The sequence below is a fragment of the Neolamprologus brichardi genome, chromosome 22 (genome assembly GCF_056152115.1).
Source record: "Neolamprologus brichardi isolate AB-2024 chromosome 22, ASM5615211v1, whole genome shotgun sequence".
NCBI classification, from domain to species: domain Eukaryota; kingdom Metazoa; phylum Chordata; class Actinopteri; order Cichliformes; family Cichlidae; genus Neolamprologus; species Neolamprologus brichardi.
Window position 1 is genome coordinate 8,328,743 of NC_142124.1, and position 17,366 is coordinate 8,346,108.

The following is a 17,366-nucleotide window of genomic DNA, read 5'->3' on the forward strand; positions in this document are numbered from 1 at the left end:
ACAACAAAAGCAGCAGTTTTGTTTAAATAAACTTCTGCTACAAGATATAAAAAAGCATATTTGCTATGATCAGGCAGTTGCTGGGAAAGATGCTGTGTGTGCGTGCGTGTGGGCTGCACCTCTCCCAGATTGAGGAAGGCCACAGAGTAGCGTGGGTCGCTGTAGTCAGTCCAGCCTTCCTGGCCAGAGTGGTAGAACTCCACGTTCCTGATCTGAGCTTTGCCTTCAGAACAAAATTGCAAATTATGATGACAGAAAGTCTGAGAGTCATCCTCATGACTGATATCCATTCATCTACAAACATTAACTGTTGTAAGCTCCCATCTTTCATGCTATACATGCAGTGTTTTGCACTTAAAGCCATTCACAACAATCACCATTCCTTTAATGGTTGTGATTGTTTCTGCTGAGTCTGTAACACTGCATATTATGTAGTGTCTGTTTTATTAATGTGTTTCTGTCCAGTTTGTCTCCTTATTATCTGGCTTAAAGTCTGTTTATACTGAAACATTTCCCCTCCCTCCCTCTGTCAGTGTCACTACTACACTCCATCACTGACTGCTGTTTCAACCCCCTCTCCACCACAGCATCCTACGTCTTCAGGGCGATGTCTTTTTTTACCTTTATAGTTGATTCCCTGCCAGGAGTAGGTGCCGACGAGCAGCCTTGCTCCAAACGAGTCTTGCATCATAGTTGGATAATCCTGACCGATGATCTTGATGTTTCTGGTCAGGAGACCAACATCAGCTGCCAGAGTGTAGGAGAAAGTCGTACCTGACACAGAGTTAGTCCCACCTGTGGACAGAAGATGACGCAGACATTTCAGTGTTTGATGGCGCGTTGCTTTGGAAGCATCAGTCAATAACTGAGGTGGTTCCTTAGTAGTAAGAAGACAGCCAGCGGGTCTATATTACAGGTTTGCTTAAAATGTTTTTTCCCCTCATTAATACACCTTAAAGTTAAATTCTTACAGCTTCAACACATACACATAAAGGCTTTTTATTTCATTTCATTTCATATAATCAGACCTAACAAATCCTTTCAGCTGATGTAAAAGAAACACCAGAACAATAACTTCAAGTACTGAGCCACAACTCACCAATATGAGTGTGGGTCAAAGGCTGGTTCAGGGTCAGGACGAAGCCATCCGCTGACACGGCAGTGATCTGACGTTTTTCCGTCTCCCATGTGGTGTAGCTGCTGGTGGAGATTACAACCTCGTCTCCAACCTGAAGCAGGCGTGTCAAAAAGTGAACACTTCCAATGAGAAGTAATTAGAGTAAAGGTACTCGACAATCTGGTAGAAGGAGAATAAATTGATTTCGTTGCTCAAGGAATAAAAATTCAGGACTTTAGTTGGATGTTATACAATCAGCTTTCAACACCCAACACGTGAATGCAGTACGTAATATAAAAAAATGGAATAACACATTCTAGAGGAAACTACACAGACCTGCCAGTCGACCGACTGCGACAGCGTCAGTGTGTTGGATCCAGCGTTAGCAGTAGCGGCGAGTTTGGTGCGGTAAACATTGCAAGGAAGTCCGTAGAGCTCCAGTGTGCCGAACACGCCTGTTGGACAAGAAAATATATTATTTCTGCCATTTTAGATGATAAATTTCTTATGTTAAATTGAATCATTCATTTAAATAAAATTAGAATAACTGTCACTATTGATTATTATCGAGTTTAAAATTCAAAGAAAATGAACAAAGACATACATTTGCATTTTGAAAACTGCATATTAAGCCTTTCAGGCACAGTGGTCACTACAGCTATTCAAAGACTGTTTTCTTGTATTTGTGTCAGTGTTGATGGTATACTTGCACATAAATTACTACATTGGACACTGATGTGTCAGTCGATACTCGATTCATAAGTCTAAACGTATGTTGTCCACCTAATTGGCCATGTAAAAAACTCTTTGAAAAGTACATATTTAAAAAAATGAAGTTCAAACACCTTTTTGTTATGCCTAAAGATAAATAAAATTATTTAAGAAAAAAATCCTGATTGAGGTTGTCAAAATTCATGTATGTAAGGGTTAAGTTAAAAGTTCAGAAATTTTAGGAAACAACAACAACAACAAAAAAACCGTAAAAAATGTTCATTTTCTACTTTAGCCTGGTTTTTGAATTATGCATCACAAATAATAAGGATCTGAGCTAGGGCTGTTCGATATTACGATATATATCAGATGACGATATAAAAACGTCTATCGTTTCATTTTACGCTATCGTTTGTTTCGTGGTGTCGCAAAATAAACTGTTTACGGCAATATTTTTTCATTGTTTTGATGGTCACTGTAGTGACTATATTAATTTCCTAAAGTTCTCTCTTTCTCTTATATTGAATATAACCACACTACGGACGGACAAGAGCCTGTTTTTGTGCGTTCTGGTTAGCAACAACGACGGTAACACCTTTGCGTTTCCGCTTGTTTATGTTCCACATAAACCTTTCACAATAAAGCTCAAGATCCTGTTAAGACTTTTCAAAATAAACTGAATCGCGTGAAAGAGCAGATTATTTACGGATGAGAATTAAAAAAGAGCCGCCAGGTGCTAAAAAATAAACCTTAGACTCAAACGCTAGAACAGGCTTTCCCCCGCATCACGCCGTGTAATAAATACTCACAAAGAAAACGGCGGCCTTTACAACTTACGTCTAAAAATGTATAGTTTCATGCATCGGTTAAAACACTCGACTCCAGGTAAAGGACGCGCAGCTGGAAACACTTCCCGCAAGACGAGCTGCCCGAGATTCACAGAATTTACAGAAAATGTTACATTTTTGTGATTTATATCGTTATCAGGACGATAAATGTCTTAATATCGGGATATGAGATTTTGGTCATATCGCACAGCCCTAATCTGAGCAGGAGTATGGACAGCAAAAAGGGCACATTTGCTTTATGGCTCATGCAAGACAAATCTGAATACTGTTGGGAATGCTGGACTGAGAATGTCACACAGATTTAAAGCCATGTGGTAAAAGCAGTGCATCGATTGCTTCCTTAGCTTATACAGTTATATTAGCTTTTAGTTATGTGATGTTTATTATGTAACTGCAAGGTTTGTCTTGTTGCACTTACAGGCTTTTAATAATGTCACCAGTCTCTTCAGTTGGAGCTATTTTTGCAGTACATACACGGAAACTTGGCAATTTTTTTACTACAGTCGAAAAAAAAGTTTAGGCAAGTACACGAGTCTGTAGCAGTTTTCTTACCCAAGACTTTGGATCCCTGGTTGGGTCCGTTTGGCAGAGGCCACTCCGGAGTGCGGTGGTTACCTCTCAGCCTGATGTACAGCTGACCTCTGAATGGCTCGTCGTTCCATCCTGCAATCAGCCGGCCGCCCTAAAAGAGTCACAGGTGTTAACATCACCTAACTCATCGTGCTCAGTCAAACAGTACCTGTGACTTCCACATTATCATGTTATGTAGTAGGCAAATACACACTCAGAGCTGCTGTCATAGTGAAATATATGCTGGAGATAAATGCTGATAAATTTACGTTAAAGTGATATTCTGGATGAGGATCTTGGAGAGATTACTGATCACACAGACCTGGATGGAGATGTAGACAGCATCTATAGCCACAGTGTTGTACGCGGGTACGGACTGAGCCTTTCCGGTAGATGAGCTGTTCATGGTGTCTGGGATCTCAAGGACTCCGATAACTGTGAGCTTGTTGAGAAGAGGAGTGTCGGTGTCCAAAACGACCCACTGCCCTGTGGTTTAGCAAGGATAAAGAGGCATTTTTAGTCACAATATACTTATAATAGATGTTTTATTTTCAGAAATTAACTTTTTTGACAATTAATTTTTAAACTTGCTCCTAAAAAAACAAAAATCTTTTTGTGTTCAAATGTTGCCAAAAAAACTCCTAGTTTTAAGCTTCATTACCTGATGGGATGACCACGTTGGCACCCTCTGTTGGCTCAGTGAAGTTGTTTTCTGCCGAGCCTTTCCAGAAAGAAGCATTGGACCATCGGCTACAGAAAAACAGACATTTTGATGGTACACCAAGGCCACACCAGAAAAAAATAAATGCACAAAACTTCTGATAGAAAGATAATAAACAACTTACATGAAGTTACCAGGTCGGCGGCTAGGTAATGGCGCGAGAGTGGCTGGAGGCGGTGGTGTTGGAGGGATGCAGTTGGGGTAGAAACAGCGGAAGACCGCAAAGTTTGTCTGAACGTCAATCATAGATCGGTCAACGCTGGACCTCCGACTGTGCTGGCTAGTCTTCCCAGATACTGCAAAGAGAACAGCACAGTGTTACTGAATGCTTTATTCAAGCAAGAGTAACATGCACCCAATGAAGGTAAGATGTACAAAAACAGCAAAGTTGATAAAAAGAAGGATGATAACAAAGCAGGCCTCCCTGAGTTTAACGCTTATTTATATTTTATCACAGTAAACATACTGCACGCTGCACAAGCTCTTTAAAAAAATGCAACAATTTCATTAAAAAACGCAAGTTTCTCTCTTTAAAAACATTCTGCTCCTATTCTAGCAGCGTAATAAAAAAGCATGTAACATGACTGGCTTTTTAACATATAAGACTGAGCGAGAGTTAGGAAGATCCACTTTGTATAATCTCGTTTTATCTAATGCCTCTGTCAACTTAAGGACCGCTTTCTTGTGATTTCATCAACTGGGCACATCAGGAGTTTCAGGCACATCTGTGCACCATGACATCTGCTCTCTTTGACATCATAAAGAGCCACGGGTAGAGAAAATATTCTGAAAGTGAGTGTGTGGAGACACTTTGGGCATTTTTAAATTGTAGTATTTACACATTATAGTAACATTATATATAGGAAATGCATAAGATCTTTTCCTTTAATAAAATAATACAGGATAAATCAAAATGCGCAGAACAATATATCCATATTAAGGTGCGTCTAACCGATGTAGTAGAGGTTGTTGGAGCTTTCATTGAAGTACCAATCTCCGTTCCTGTTGTCGCTGAAGCTCAGTGGCGTCAATGAGCCGTTTCTCCTGTCGATGATCTGGAAACTGTCTGGACTCTGCGTGAAGTTGTGGTTGACGATGACATACTGATCCCGCTGTATGCAAAGAAACGTGCGACAAACATCAGTGTTTGCGAAGCCCTATATCGTATTTAACATTCTTTACTCACGTGTTCTTTGACGTGATTACCTTAAAGCTGTAGAATTTTCCGCTGTAAGTGATGTTGGTCACGTGATCCACATTTTCAAAATACCAGTTGTACGTCTGTCCAGAGGGCAGCAAGGCCATCCATCCAAACGGATGAGTTAGTCTCTTCTTCAAAAAGGGGACCCTGGAGCTCCCTGAGTTTAATTTAAGAGACAGAGGACACATATTTATATGTTTGTTTACATGTTAGGAGGTTTGCATTTAATGCACAATAATTGTCTAACATTTCCTATAAAGATAAAATATTATTCTCTGCAGTTTGTTCCTGATTGCATTTTCAGCTGTTGTAAAATCTTTACTGCAGTTCCTTCTAAACACCAGTAGATGTCAACACAGGTAAGAAAACAAAATTACAGCTTCTTCTACAACTATGAGATCTGAAAGTAGCAAATACAGTTTTTTATACCATGTGAGTTGGTTAGGATGACGTTCTTGGCCACCAGAGAGCTCGGGGAGGGGTTGTTAAATGCCAGACGGTGGAAGTTAACAGTTTCGTCGCACACAGCGGCGGGGAAACCCACGCTCCACTCGGCACTGTGGGAGCAGTGAGCAGGGTCCAGCAGGTCGCTCATAGGCACAACTACATGATTTATGTTTCCTGAAAATAAGCAGAAAACCGACTGAAGCACCAAAACATATGAAGAACATACACATTTACGTTTACTTTAAAACAATCATAAAGAGTCTTGCTACAAAACATTCCTAATAGAGGAGCAGAAGTGTATTAAGCATTGAGGTGATGCTTAAAATTTCCTTAAATAAGTACACTAGTTAGCTTTGGCTGATTATTTAATGCATAATGAAAGAGTAACAGAATGTTTGAATAAATAGAATTTCTGAAAAGATTAATTCAACATGACTCTTGCAAGGCTTGTATTACTGTTACATAACAAACTGAACCTTTATACACGTTAGGGATGCAACGATACCAATTGTTTCAAACCAATACGATACCGATACTTGGATCTGAGTACTTGCCGATACAGAGTACAAAAAAATGATACTTCTACCACACACACACACACACAAATGCAATGAATTGGAAGACAGGTTTTATTATATTCCCTGCCGATAAAAAATAAAATCTTAATAAAAATGACCACAAAAAAATTTCAAGTGAAAAATAAGCACTTCTGTTAAATTATTGCAGAGTCTCCACATTGTAATTTACAAAATATCACTGAACTATTGGCACTGTCTCGAGCTTTCAGAATAATAAATAAACACTTCTGTTTGGAATAAAATAAATACAAATTAGGTTTGAGAATAAAATAAACTTTTAAATTATTGCAGAGTGTCCATATTGTAAACAAACAAACAAAATAATTATTATAAAATAAATAATAAATAAAATAATAATTGGCCCCCTAGTAGCCAATCTAAAAAACTACAACAGAAATGACAAGCCACCCCCTGATTAATGAAATAAGTTAGTATCGGTTCATGGTATCGGTTAACTTTTACGAGTATGAGTACACACACATTTTACAGTATCGGCCCCGATACCCGATACCAGTATCGGTATCGGTGCATCCCTAATACACGTATAAGAGAGAAAATGGTGAGAAAATAAAAGCACTAAAGATTACCTGTTAGGGAGCCATCAGTGTCCACCAGCTGCACTTCATGCTCCCACCTGAAGCCGGCCTTGTTGGGTGAGTTCATGTACTGGATGCCACTGAACCTGGCAGCCCAGCCACCACAGAGCTCCACACACACCCCGTCGATCGAGGTTACCCCGACGTTTGCGCAGGAGCTGCGGTTGAAGTTGATGAACTTGCTGTTAATGACGCTCATGCCGTCGTCGAAAGGCAGGATGACGCCGCGGTGCGTGCAGAAGTTGCTGCCTAGTCCGAGCTCGTCCACGTGACCCACAAAGGTGCTATTGGACACCGTCGCCCCGCCGTCTTCTCCAAAGCCCTTCACAGCCCATTGAACGATACGCTTGGCTTCGATGCCTGCTTTCTCATTGTTGACCATGAGAAAGTTGTTGAACTGCACGGCGCCTACATTGACCCACTCAGCACCCTTTTCGCAGTTCCAGGTGGTGAGAGAACGGAAGACAGCGGGCTCGGGGATCGAGGACTGGCACCCTCCGTTCTTCATGGGGAAAAAATCTTGGAAGATCCACAGTCCAAACCAGCCCTGAGAGTGCACAGTGTTGTTATAAAACTCACCAAGGGGAACTCTCTTCTGGCAGATGTTTGGGTTGTAGGAAGGGCCATCAGGGCGGTCATGCATGCGGTACCAGAAGCCAAAATGCGTTCCCCCTGCAGCGGCATTGTGGCGAATGATGTTATTGGGATTTGTGACCCAGTAGCCGGCGGGAGTGACGTCATCATTTAGCAGGCTGGTGCTTTGTTTGACAAACACAGCCAAGTTGTACTGCAGGATGTTCTGTGTCTCAATGCCGTCCTCAATGAAGAAAGCCCCACCCATGATGTTGTAGATCACATTGTGCTCCACCAGAAGCCGGTGGGTGTTGTGGATGGTTACGGCCCTGTTGAAGGTCTGATGAATCGCACAGCCCCTCACGTACGACTTGTAATTGATGTCTCCCATCAGATGCCAGTGGATGGGATAACGTCCCAACCTGAAGGCCTGTCCGGCGTGAAAAACCTGCAGAACAACAGCACAAAGACTTCAAACTTTTAACACACTAATAATAATTTTAAAAGATACTATAGTATAGAAATGTTTAGAGAATGAAAATACATTTTACCTCAACATATTCCAATCGGCCAATCGCAAGATTCTCGTTTGGTCTGGGGGCGTGGAACATGATGCAACCTCCAAACTGATCGCTGCCGGCCTCCTCTCCAAACCGTCCTTGGAAACATGTCTGGGTGGTAAACTCACCTGAAGGATACAGAAGTGCAAAAATGTATTAAATACAGTGTTGCTCTTGTCTCAGAATTAGTATGCAGATACAGCAGAGGAAGGTTCCAGCCATATATACAGAAAAATATGTTACTTTAAGGCTGACAATAACAAAAAAAAAAACATCTGATGTGTCTGAAGAAAATCCTCATCCACCATTATCACTAAGTACCTGTGTTGAAGCCGCCCGGGCAGGCTTCAACCTTGTCATTCCATTCTTGATTCTGTGAACCTCGCACGACGATGTTCCTGGTGAGGAGCCCCACCTCAGCTCTGCCCTCAAACACCGTACCATCAGGCAGCGTCACGGACACCCCGAGGTGAGTGTAGTTCAGCGGTTTGGTCAGGGTGAGAGTCATTCCATCAGCCGACACAGCGGCGATCCTCCTCACCTCATTCTCTCTTTGACTGTGCCTGGAATATAAATAAATATATTTTTACCCCTTCTGCAGATTTATTAAAACCTTTTATTTTTAATCTACAAGCTCCTGCTGTCCTGTGATTAAAACACATCAGTGACTTTTTTTTGTGGAATGCATAAAACAGCATTTCAGTGACGTTTTGTAATCTTTAACCCTCCATTCTTTTGATTGTCAGCAGCTCCTGGCACATTTCCCCGCTATCTAGGTTAGCAAAAAAAGTGGCGGTAGCTACTGCTACTCAGCTAAACCATGGGATTTAGCTTTCAGCAGGGCTAGTTTATTCTGTTCTTTGCTTACTACATAATCTTATTTCACATATTCATTATTACAGTAATAAAGTGAACAACATGTTCTGTTTTTTAAATATAGGGAACGAGAGATTTTAATGCAATTAGCTGCTAACTAGCATCCTGCAGCAAAAATGCTAATTGCTACAATTTATTTAATATACTGTTATGTTGCACATTTTTCTACACATTCCACATCTTTAGGTAACTAAATGAGCACATTTATTTAAAATATTTGACCAATTTAATAGACAAGTATATTAAAGTCCAGTTTTCTTTCCAACTGGATCTTTTTTTTTATTGTAAAAATAATTTTAGGATTATTAACACAAATTTTAAAAAATTTGGCTTGAGATAATATCAGCTGCTAATCACTGTAATTTTATATTTTGTTGTCCATTTCTTTTCGCAGTAAATTAAACATTTCACTTAAATGCATATAGTTCCCATGTTTTGGCTTTAAAGCTTCTGATGAATAACTTGGATTTATGCTTTTATGAATCAGTCCTCAGCTGTACCTGTGTCCAGTGGTGGCAATAACGATCTCATCTCCTACTTTCCACGTCACCGCCTTCATCAGGTTCAACGTTTTTGAGCCACTGTTTGCTGTTTGGGCCAAGTGGGTCCAGGGGATCGGCACAGGAATACCTGATTTTATAAAAAAAAGTCATTTTAAACTTGAGCAACTATTACAAAACTGGTCCACTTTGGGGCTTATTGTTTGATTATTATCCTGGTTCCTTAGAAACAGATGAGGTGACAATAATCACCTTGAGCACCAAGACCTAAAAATGCTGTCAGCTTACTATTACATGATATTATTACATGACATGCAATGCGTGTTTTTTGAAATAATTGGGTCAAAGCTATTCGAGGTTTCTGTTGCTGAACGCCTTCTGTTTCTGACTCTACATGATACGATCGTGCACCTCAAGGGTGAAAGAAGTATTTATTTCAATATTTACTTCAGTTAATGTAGGAAAACAACAATATTAAAATGCAACTTGGTTATTAATTTTAATGAGTGACAAAATCTGTGGAATTACAAACAAAATGTAACATCTGTATTAACTCATAATGAGTGTTTTGTTGCATTTAAACAGAACAATCTTAAAAAAGATCCTTAAAAAAATGTAAGAACTACAAATTAGGATGTGGAACTTGATTTATACCTGATCTACACCTTATGTGTGTGTATGAATATAAATTTGTGTGTGCATACCATGGAGGTCCAACACGCCCTCTCTGACAGCCAGCGTCTTGGCTCCATAAACAGGAAGTTCAGGTGAACGCAGGTGACCATGGAGCGTGATGATGGCTTTGTGTTGGAACGGCGCTCCCTCCTGTCCAATCTGGAGCCGACCGCCGTCGGTGATCAGGATGTTTTCTGCCTGCAGCTCGATGTCGGCTTCATCGAACACTAACGTCCCTCCTGAACGCAGAAAGAACAGTTTGAATTTTGTTCAATTTTTTTATTTTAATATTTTATCTTATTCTGCAACAGTTCTCCAAATTTTGCATTTTCACAAACACTGCATCCAACATAATTGACTTTTTACACAATGTCTGAATGTAAAAACACACACTAAGAAGTAATTTTTGCACCTTGAATAAGCAGCATTTTGAGCACAGGTGTGCTGGTGTCCAGCAGGATGGTCTGGCCTTTAGTAATAACAGCGAACGTGCCCTCCTCAGGTGGAGACAGACCTCCCCACGTGAACTTGGACGACCACACGTCAATGTAAAAGAAATCTGCGTTGTCCTAAAGAACAACAAAAAACACTGGATGAAAATATGTAATCAGAAACAATAAAATCAGTCAGACAGCACTGTTTTCCTTTGAAGCAGCGTAACTTTACTAAACACAAACAAATCAGTCTCACCATCTTGGCGATGCCTTGGTTTCCGATGCTGACCCTGACTTTGGTTCCCTGAGATTGCCCCTGAGCGCTGGTCACGCAGATGATGTGCGTGCTGTTGGCGGACTGCACGTCACACACGGACTCTGCGATCGTCACGTTGATCTCGTTAATGTCAGTGCTGTAATATGGGACGGGGAGTGAACGCAAGCAAGAGAGACAGACTGAAGAAAACCTATTATGGGTTTGTAACTCTCTTTTTATTCAGTGACCTCCTCAGTAATCTTTCTTTAAGATCGACTCCCAGTTTGCCCAATTATCTAAATGGGAAACTTCTGGAAGCCAGCCGAGGGGCAGCACCTAGTTTTTGTGAGTTTTACATTGTTTAAAAAGGAGCTGATGGCAGGTGACTGTGTAAAAAAACAAAATTATGGCCCTTAGTGGTAATGAATACGTGTTCAGACACTAATACAGTTCATTATGTGTCAAACATGGTCAATTAAAAGCAGTATTTGTAATCTATTAGTCAGGATTGTAATCCCCGTGTTCCCAAGCAGAGAAAGTGAAAGCAAAAGCAGATATCTTTTGTCGGCTGAGCACTTATTCTTGATCAGTGATCCATGCACTTTGGGCGTATCTCTCAATTGAGTGAAATGTTTTCTTCCTTTGCTGTACCTGAAACCAGAGCCGGTGATTGTGAGCCGGGTGCCTCCAGCAGTGCCGCCTCTGCGAGGAGAAACCTGAGTGATCACTGGAGTCAGCTGAGATCTATAGGTGAAGCCGTTTGACACGTTGACCGCATCATGTGGGTTAATGATGGCAACAACGCAGCTGACCTCTGACTGAGTGCCTGCAAGGATACAGGACACACACGGAGTCACACACACAGACAGACAAATCACGCAACAACAGAATCTTCTCATCGTCCATATCGAGTTATCTTCTTATCAAATGTGACCGTTTTCTGCCCTGTGACAAGGCTGACAGCATTCCTCGTAAGGACAGTCTGTCTCCTTTAAGGCCTTTAGGGAATTCAGTTGGTGTCTTAAACCAGCTACTGACAACTACTGATGTGATAATAAGTATTTTTTTTGTCCCTAAAAACACATACAGTACTTTAAATGGTAAAATAAATTAAATCTTGCTTGTCACGGACATATTTTTTTAATAGTTTGCATTTAGCAGCTATTAATATTATTAAAGCTGTGGATCTGGATTTTAGAAGTGAAGGTGTTGTGAACTTTTTGTGTTTGGTATTGTAACAGTGCTGCTCAGACTTTTCACACTGTACTGATCTTTTAATGTCTCATCTGAGATGTTGTCCTTGTTTTATAGAAGTTTTATTGAATCTGTGATGTCTTTTTGTATCGCTGCCTGGTTTGGTGAAGAATAAGAATCGGTTCGGACTTCTGGTAAAAACTGCTAGCAAAATTTCAGGGCGCTGGCAAGATGGACTTTTGGCCATTTACAATAGAAATGTGCTTAGAAAGGCTCATTCTATTATTAATTGTTTGAACCATCCACTTGAGAGTGAGTTTGAGTTGTTGCCTTCCAGCCGCCGTTTTAGAGTACCTGTGAGGAGGACTAAAAGACTCCAGGTCTCTTTTATCCCTACTGCGTCTTGTCTCCTTAATGGCAAATAATTGTCCTTGAACTTTCTATCATTATTATTGTTATTATTATTTTATTGTTCTGTTTATTTTTATCCTGCTGCTAAACTAATTTCCCCTTGTGGGACAATAAAGAAATTGAATTGAATTGAATTGAATTGTACAATCTCTAATTTGTAACAATCTTAGTTAATTTTTTTGTGAAGCAGGATACCATCAGCAATCAGTTTTCCTGTAAAAATCATGTTCATTTTCATTTTTGGAGCAACAGACCAGAGTTTAAATTGTGACCAGGGCATGCATCCAGCAAGGATTCACAGGCTAGCCCAGATCCCTCATCGGTTAAGCAGAGTTAAGCGTCACCCCCAATGTGTTCTAGATGAGAAAGGTACATTAAAGCTAATGAATCCCTCTCTATGCAGCTCACAGAGAGGTGGAACATAAGCAAAGCAGCACTATGCGACGTAGAAATGACCTCTTGCCAATGTGCAAACCCACATCTCTGCTACATAATGCCTAACACTAGCCACAGAGTGTGATACACTACCGTGCTGTCGGGGTAATGTGTCTTCTTTCCAACTAATGGAAGGAAATGTTCAAAATACACTGCAGTGCATTACTTACAGTGTTGGGAAGGTTACTTTTAAAATGTATTCCATTACAGAATACAGAATACATGCCCCAAAATGTATTCTGTAACGTATTCCATTACGTTACTCAATGAGAGTAACGTATTCTGAATACTTTGGATTACTTAATATATTATCATGCTGTTTACAACAACATGAATGTACTATTGCTGTGATTTATTACTGTTACTGAAGGTCCGCGGCTCCGAACCGTAGTAAAGGGACCTCTGACTAATACGGTGGGTTCTGTGTCGGGCTCGTACCCGAAAACTAGCTTTAATAGCTTAATAGCTTACTTACAACTGGGCTCCTCAGGCTCTCTTCTTGGCTGCAGTGGTTATTATTATATTTACATGCTTCCAGCTCCCGTTTGTGCTCGATGACAGCTCGTACTTTTCCTTTTTCTCCCTCCCTCGCTCACAGACACATAACGTGTATGGCAGTCCATTCTCCCTGCAGCACGGACTACACTGCCTATAATGCTACATTCTTTAGAGCTATACCTGTAGCATTCTGCCTATTAGCTTAGCACAACAACAACAGGCGCTCTCTCACCCAGGAAACACGCAGAGAGAGAGCGTCACCCTGTAACCATGGCAACCGTAACGCTGCCACCTGGAACAACAGAACATAGCTGTCAAACAAAACCCAAACAGGCCTGACCCGCCACAATATGAAACAGGGAAGTTCCGCCGTGTAATCCATTTATTTCAACAAAGTAACTGTATTCTAAATACCACCTTTTTAAACGGTAACTGTAACGGAATACAGTTACTCATATTTTGTATTTTAAATACATAACGGAGGTACATGTATTCCGTTACTCCCCAACACTGATTACTTAGCAGTAATAATAGCAACGTTTATAACCCTAGAAATCAATCACTGTGCATGCCATGGCTGCATTTTACAGCACGCACATTTTCAAAACTCACATTTTATTAGTGATATTAGTGATTGAGATTTTTTCATCTGCATGATCATCTGCTTTAGGTAAAACTTACTGTTGTGAGGTGGAGACCGGCAGTACAGGTGGGTGGATGTGGATGTTTCTCTGTGAACCTGGCATTCCTCCCCACAGATCCGCACAGTGGAGTTGAGTGGATCAAACCCAGAGCCCTGGATGGACAGCAGCGCACCGCCACCGAAACTACCTGAATGGCAGATTAAAGTGAAACAACTAATTTAGTAAGCTAATAAAAAACTGATTAGAGGATCAAAAGAAATGAAAGAATAAAAGAAAAAGACAAAAGCTGCACAGTTTATTTCACTGTGAAGTATTTTGAGACACGATTTTTAAGTGATCAATTCTTTTATTTGATTCCTTTTTATAAACAACTTAAAAATAATTACAATTATCAGAAAAATATAATTATTTCTTCCTTTTTTATGTAATTAACGCTATACCGTCAGACAGATGCGACTCTCACAAAAATTCTGAATGCATCCAGCACTGTTATTCCCGACAGCAGGTTTTCTTCCTAGAGACATCATATGTTCTGTTTTCTTAATTCTGTTTACTTTATTGCTTTATATTCAACACAAAAAAAGTTCAAGAGGAATGTTAGATATTCTTCAAATTAAGTAGCCCCAGTAAATATGGATTTATGCATCTACAGAAAAAAAACGATCTGGTTTTATTTTTTTATTTAACGATTAGGTCTGTCTGTGTTTTCTTGTTTTTCTTTCCCTTAATAAGCACGATTGAATAAAATGCAGATAAATAAGTTTTAATATTGCTTACCTTCACGGGGCTGCACACTGCTTAGCGTCAGTTCATACGTGAACACGACTCCTGACTGGGCATAACCTTTGACCTGGTGATGCAGCATGACTGGGTATGTCGCCCCTGGATTGTTTCCTGCGGCGAACTGGACCTGTGTGTCGGAGACCGTGGAAACATTGCAAGGGACGCCATTTATGGTGATGGTGATGAGCTGAGAGTCATTGCCGAAGCCTGAACCTGTCAGGGTGATGACGGACCCGCTCGGTCCTGCAGGAAATAAACAGAGGAGATGAAGAAACTATATAAATAAAGAATCTGAGATATGACTTGTTGCTTCATACATATATTACGGTACTGAATGACACATAAATCTATAAATGTCATGAGCTGGAATAATATTTTATCTGTTCAGTAACACTAATGATAAATTAAAGTAAATGAAACTGAAACAATTTCCAATTTTCAGTGACTTTTTTCCGTGTTCTTCTGTTTTGCTTAATTTCACTGAATCATCTTGCAAAATACTGTCAGCGTTCTTTTAAACAGACTGCAGAAACTGCATTAGCCTCTGCTTGTTATCTTTCTATCATCATAGTTACCTGTGGTGGGGCTGATGGAGCTGATGACAGGAGTGTGGGCGGTGGAGTAGTTGAAGTTGAGAGGAGGATACTGCACAGAGAAGACCTGCAAAATGACGGTCACCAGCCCCACAGTGTTAGGAGGCGTCAGGCAGATAAGACGACCCGGCGTCACCTCCTGAATCTTGCAGGGTTTCCTACCGACCGTCACGCTTGTGTTCCCTCGAGCGAAGCCATTTCCTGTGAAGATAAGTGGCGTTCCTCCCGCCAGACTGCCCACGTTGGGGTTCAGGGTTGCTTGTGCCTTACTGCTCAGGGTGACCTGACCAGAAGCGAGGCCTTTGCTTCTCACAATCACTTTGACTGAGTGGCCACCTGCAGACAGAGCGCTGACTCTTGCGCTGATGTTGCCGTCGGTCACAGCGGTTACTTCTAGCTCTGTCAACCCAGCAAAAACCGCCACATCATCCACGCTGCTGCCAAACCCTGAGCCAGAGATGGTCACAGTAGTGACATCATCAATGCTGTCTGGGGAAATGCCGGTAACTGTGGGAGTGACGGACGACGAGTAGCGGAAGGAGCAGTTTGAGTGGCAGGTGCTTTGGATTTGGCCCATGTAAAAGATGACATCACCGATGTGTGGCTGAGAAGGCGCCGTGTCGCAGATGATCGAAGTGTAAGTAAGAGACTGGATGCGACAGAGCTCGCTGGCTACAATTACGAGTCCCTCTGAGAAGCCAGAACCGCGGATGAGGAGCCTAGTGTGGCCAGTGGGGCTTCCGATAGGAGGCGAGACTGAGTCAACCACTGGGAGAACCACAAAGCGACGCTCAAGCTCATTTGGCACAGCGATGATGGCGTTGCCTAGGTTGTTGACTCTGACGGCCACAGGGAGAGCAAGGCCGATGGGAAGTTCACTGCTGGGACTGAGCTGGCAGTTAATCTCAGATTGGGAGCTGTTGATCACCTGACAGGGCTGATCTCCCACCATCACCTGCAGCACACAGAGCACACCACTGTGGGTAACAAGTCTGAACAAGAGCTATATCAAAGCTAATCGAGTCTAGCTTCAGTTAATGACAACACATTTATTGGTAAGAACTGAGATTTAGGATTAAGATGACTTTTCTAAATGGTATAATGAAATTAACTATGTGTTAATTGAAGCTTAGGACTAAGCATGTGTGCTTGAATGCTTTCATTATAATGACACAAGTGTTTTATTAATTTAAGTACATTGCATTAAGGTCTTACAGCCACAAAATCCTTACAACTTCATTTAAACCACTACTGTTTTTAATATACATTTAGCTAATGTTAGTGTTCAGTTGTTTAATCTTTAATTACTACTTTTTTCAAAATCTTAGCTAACTACCGAGCTTTTCCAGCATGCTTTAATGAAGCAATGTTATTTGTGCAAATGCTTAAGTGTCTTGTGTCTGTATTCTGTTTTATGGTGTCGAGAGGGGTTGGGGCAAGAGCTCTGGTTGCAAAATGACTTTTGTCTAATCCCCCCAATACTTCCCTGATGAGTTGCTGATTGACGTTCAATGTTTTTTGTTCGCATCAGAAACCTGGGCAAACTCATTAACTAATGGCTTTTTGTGCACATGACAATGGTGAAACAACACGCTCTCACTCCCAAAATGTAACATTTTATGCTAAATATCGATGACAAATCATCGATATATTACGCTTCCGGGTGCCCAACACGTTCCTATATTACGAGATCGGAAAAATGAGGAAACATGAGAACCGTTGGAATGAATCTACACCTGTACGTTTGTTTTACTTAAATCGCTTTGGAAAACACTATCTAACGTCATTAAAGTGCTGGTTAAGGTTAGGGTTAGGGCTGGAATACATGGCTGGGACGTGTATTACCGCGGGAGCGTCATTCTACGGGATTTCATCCGTAACCCGGCGCGTAGCATAAGAACGCGTTCCTCAGGAACACCTCGGGACTTGACAAATTGTCTGTATATTATGCTGCGGGGGTGAGAACGGGCTGGGTGAAAACACTCAGTATCCCAAGCAATATGTGAAGTCACAGTGGCCAAGTCCATTGTTTATGTACAGTCTATGTTTTATTGGTACACTTAGCTAACAATGTCAATTGCATGCTTTTCTAAACAGCCTATTAGGTAAAAATTTATTAGCTAGCAATTTATTTCCATTTTTTGA

The 17,366-nt window shown here is 41.0% G+C and overlaps 1 protein-coding gene across 2 annotated transcripts in view; it reads right to left on the bottom strand.

The window, feature by feature from the left end:
• pkhd1l1.1 (PKHD1 like 1, tandem duplicate 1) overlaps positions 1 to 17,366 on the bottom strand; it is a 48,846-nt gene that overhangs the window by 8,687 nt on the left and 22,793 nt on the right. For both annotated transcript variants that reach the window (XM_087835184.1, XM_087835183.1), the window contains exons 38-59: positions 15,204 to 16,176; positions 14,623 to 14,871; positions 13,883 to 14,032; positions 11,315 to 11,489; positions 10,664 to 10,820; positions 10,386 to 10,542; positions 10,003 to 10,212; positions 9,299 to 9,428; positions 8,244 to 8,485; positions 7,914 to 8,050; positions 6,781 to 7,810; positions 5,598 to 5,789; positions 5,174 to 5,325; positions 4,920 to 5,079; positions 4,092 to 4,263; positions 3,908 to 3,996; positions 3,569 to 3,732; positions 3,229 to 3,358; positions 1,454 to 1,572; positions 1,100 to 1,229; positions 622 to 795; positions 120 to 223 (exon numbers count right to left, since the gene is read on the bottom strand). In XM_087835184.1, the coding sequence (XP_087691310.1) occupies positions 120 to 223; positions 622 to 795; positions 1,100 to 1,229; positions 1,454 to 1,572; positions 3,229 to 3,358; positions 3,569 to 3,732; positions 3,908 to 3,996; positions 4,092 to 4,263; positions 4,920 to 5,079; positions 5,174 to 5,325; positions 5,598 to 5,789; positions 6,781 to 7,810; positions 7,914 to 8,050; positions 8,244 to 8,485; positions 9,299 to 9,428; positions 10,003 to 10,212; positions 10,386 to 10,542; positions 10,664 to 10,820; positions 11,315 to 11,489; positions 13,883 to 14,032; positions 14,623 to 14,871; positions 15,204 to 16,176 (5,196 nt within the window). The remainder of the gene's footprint in view (positions 1 to 119; positions 224 to 621; positions 796 to 1,099; positions 1,230 to 1,453; positions 1,573 to 3,228; positions 3,359 to 3,568; positions 3,733 to 3,907; positions 3,997 to 4,091; positions 4,264 to 4,919; positions 5,080 to 5,173; positions 5,326 to 5,597; positions 5,790 to 6,780; positions 7,811 to 7,913; positions 8,051 to 8,243; positions 8,486 to 9,298; positions 9,429 to 10,002; positions 10,213 to 10,385; positions 10,543 to 10,663; positions 10,821 to 11,314; positions 11,490 to 13,882; positions 14,033 to 14,622; positions 14,872 to 15,203; positions 16,177 to 17,366) is intronic.